This window comes from Volvox carteri, assembly GCF_000143455.1.
Source record: "Volvox carteri f. nagariensis unplaced genomic scaffold VOLCAscaffold_35, whole genome shotgun sequence".
NCBI lineage: Eukaryota > Viridiplantae > Chlorophyta > Chlorophyceae > Chlamydomonadales > Volvocaceae > Volvox > Volvox carteri.
The window spans coordinates 523,204-525,525 of NW_003307578.1; the positions used below are offsets into that span (position 1 = coordinate 523,204).

The 2,322-nt window shown below is 57.5% G+C and overlaps 1 protein-coding gene across 1 annotated transcript in view; it reads left to right on the plus strand.

Moving 5' to 3' along the window:
* Positions 1-2,322, plus strand: part of VOLCADRAFT_118310 (uncharacterized protein) — a gene marked incomplete at both ends in the record, with an annotated part of 11,427 nt that overhangs the window by 3,298 nt on the left and 5,807 nt on the right. The window contains 3 exons of the mRNA XM_002953211.1: positions 195-364; positions 937-1,040; positions 1,407-1,815. Of these exons, the coding sequence (XP_002953257.1) occupies positions 195-364; positions 937-1,040; positions 1,407-1,815 (683 nt within the window). The remainder of the gene's footprint in view (positions 1-194; positions 365-936; positions 1,041-1,406; positions 1,816-2,322) is intronic.

Consider the following 2,322-nt stretch of genomic DNA (forward strand, 5'->3'; position numbering starts at 1 on the left):
CCCCGGACACGGCCTTGCCGTCGGTGATGGCAGTCTCCATGCCCTCGATGTTCCTGAAGCGTTCCTCGCCGGGCCGAGCCGCAAGGACGTTGCGCCACGCGTCCTCAATGTCCATTACCGCATTGTAGCATTTCTCGATATGCGCGCGCTGTCCGCTGAGAGACTTGTTCACTTTGCCCTCGCTGGCGCCGAAGTCACATTTGAAATCCTCAAGGGCGACACGGGCCCGCTTCGCCGGTGGAGCGTCGACCGCCTGCACGTCAGGCTTCGTGTCCATCAGCTTCTTAATGGTTGTCAGCTGCAGCTTCACGGCGTTCAGCTGGTCCATGGCAGCCAGCTGCTGCTTGTTCAAAATTACGCCCGGGTCAGCGGCGCGACGCTCCTGCGCAGCCTTGACATCTTTATTTTCCTTAATTGCGACGAGTCGCGCTTTTAATTCGGTGTACATCGTGTTGTAGCTGACCGAAGTCTCGCTGTCAGAATCGGACATTGTAATTGAGGGCACACTACCACGAAGCGGATCACCAAGGCCTACAGACCAACCGCTTCACGGCAGCACCCAAACGTAGCTACGAACAACCCGAATTCGTGGTAGTGTGCCCTCACCCGGCCCTACCCTTTCACGAAGACGTTCTTCCCTTGCGTGCAGGTACTTGTTTGTAACGTAGTCTTCGCATGAAAACCCACGTCCTTCTTCTTCTTCTTCCCCTCCCTCGAGTCGTCCTTCTCTCTTCACCCCTTCCCTCACCCCTCCCCCCTCACCCCCAAAACACACCCTCCCTCCCTCGGCCCCTCAGGACAACCTCCTAGTCAGGACTGTCCTCAAACTTCCGCAATGTAAATCTTTTTAAATTGAATGTTTGAAATTGCATCGCCATTACCGCCGTCCATGGTTTCCTCCACGAACCCGAACCCCACAATCCCCCGCGCTCTCAGGGGGTCCACGACGTACGCTTCCGTACACGCACACGCGGAGCAGGACCTCGGTCGTCGTGACGATTTGTGGTCCTGGCTGTACTGCACAATCGAGCTGCTCGAAGGTGAGAAAGTAGGGGGGAATTATTCTCAAGGGTGAGGGGGGGGTTTCGGGGATTAGGGGGTTTCGGGGGGTTGTGTGGGGTGCACGTGGTGAGGAGGGGTGTGTGTGTGTCGATACACACGTGCACTCTCGGCTACTCTGCCTTCTCCTGTACTCGGTTAATTCGGTTGTCAGTTTGTAGTTTACCTTTTTTCGTTTGGCTCTTTCCTTTTTGGACTTCGCCTTTGAAGTTCCTTTTCCCGTTTCCCCGCCCACACACACCGCTCACAGCATGAATACAGAAATAAACATACATACATGCATACATACAGACTTACTTACATACTTACTTACAGACTTAAATACTACACGCGCGTCCTGTTCGTAGGCACGCTCCCCTGGCGGACCGACCAGAACAAAGATCCTGACAGTCGGGATGCCGTACTGCGGATGAAGCAAGCCTGCATCGCCGAGCCCTCAAGATACTTACGCTCCGCCGCCGCCAGCAGTGCCGGCGGCGCCGCTGGAGGCGGCAGCGCCGGCTCCGCCGCTGGCAACGCCGTCGGGCCCCATCATCCTTTGCTACAGCCGCTACTGCTCGGGCCCATACATCAACTTTCAAACTATATCGCCTCATTGGGTTTCGCCGACGCGCCGGATTACGGGCTAATGTACGGCTACCTTCTGCAACTTCCGGATGACGACCTGGGGGGCCTTATTTCCGGGTCTGGGCACGGGTCGTTGGCGGCGGCGGCGGGGATGTGGGGGGCGGGTATGCCGGGCACGGCAGAGGCGCAGTACGGACAGGCGGCGGCCGCCGCCGCCGCCGCGGCGGCGGCGCAGCAAATGATCTACCACCAACAGGTCCTTGAAAGCCCCATTAACCTTTTGGGCTGTTGCGCTGGTTGGTTGGGTAGTCGTGCAGTTGGTTGGAACTGTTGCCTGGTCGTTGGGTTCGTTGGTTCGTTCGCGCGGCTTCCCGCTTCCCGAAATGCGCTGTTACTCTTTGCGCCCACCCCCTAACTCAATACACACACACATACTCTTACACACGAACACGTCATGTGCACATCCCAGCCGAACTATAATTTTGCTAGGTCGCAGTACACTGGGACCTGTGCCGGTGTAGTTGACCCCTTTCTTTGTTTCCTTTTTTGTTTTGCATCATGTGTTTGAGAAGATATATCTTCCTCCACTCCAACCCCCCCTGCTCCGAAACCCCGGGATCGCTCCCCTGACTTCCCCCCCCGCCCCTCAACCCCCTTCCCCCACCCCGCAGTACTACGGCCACCCCCACCACCCCC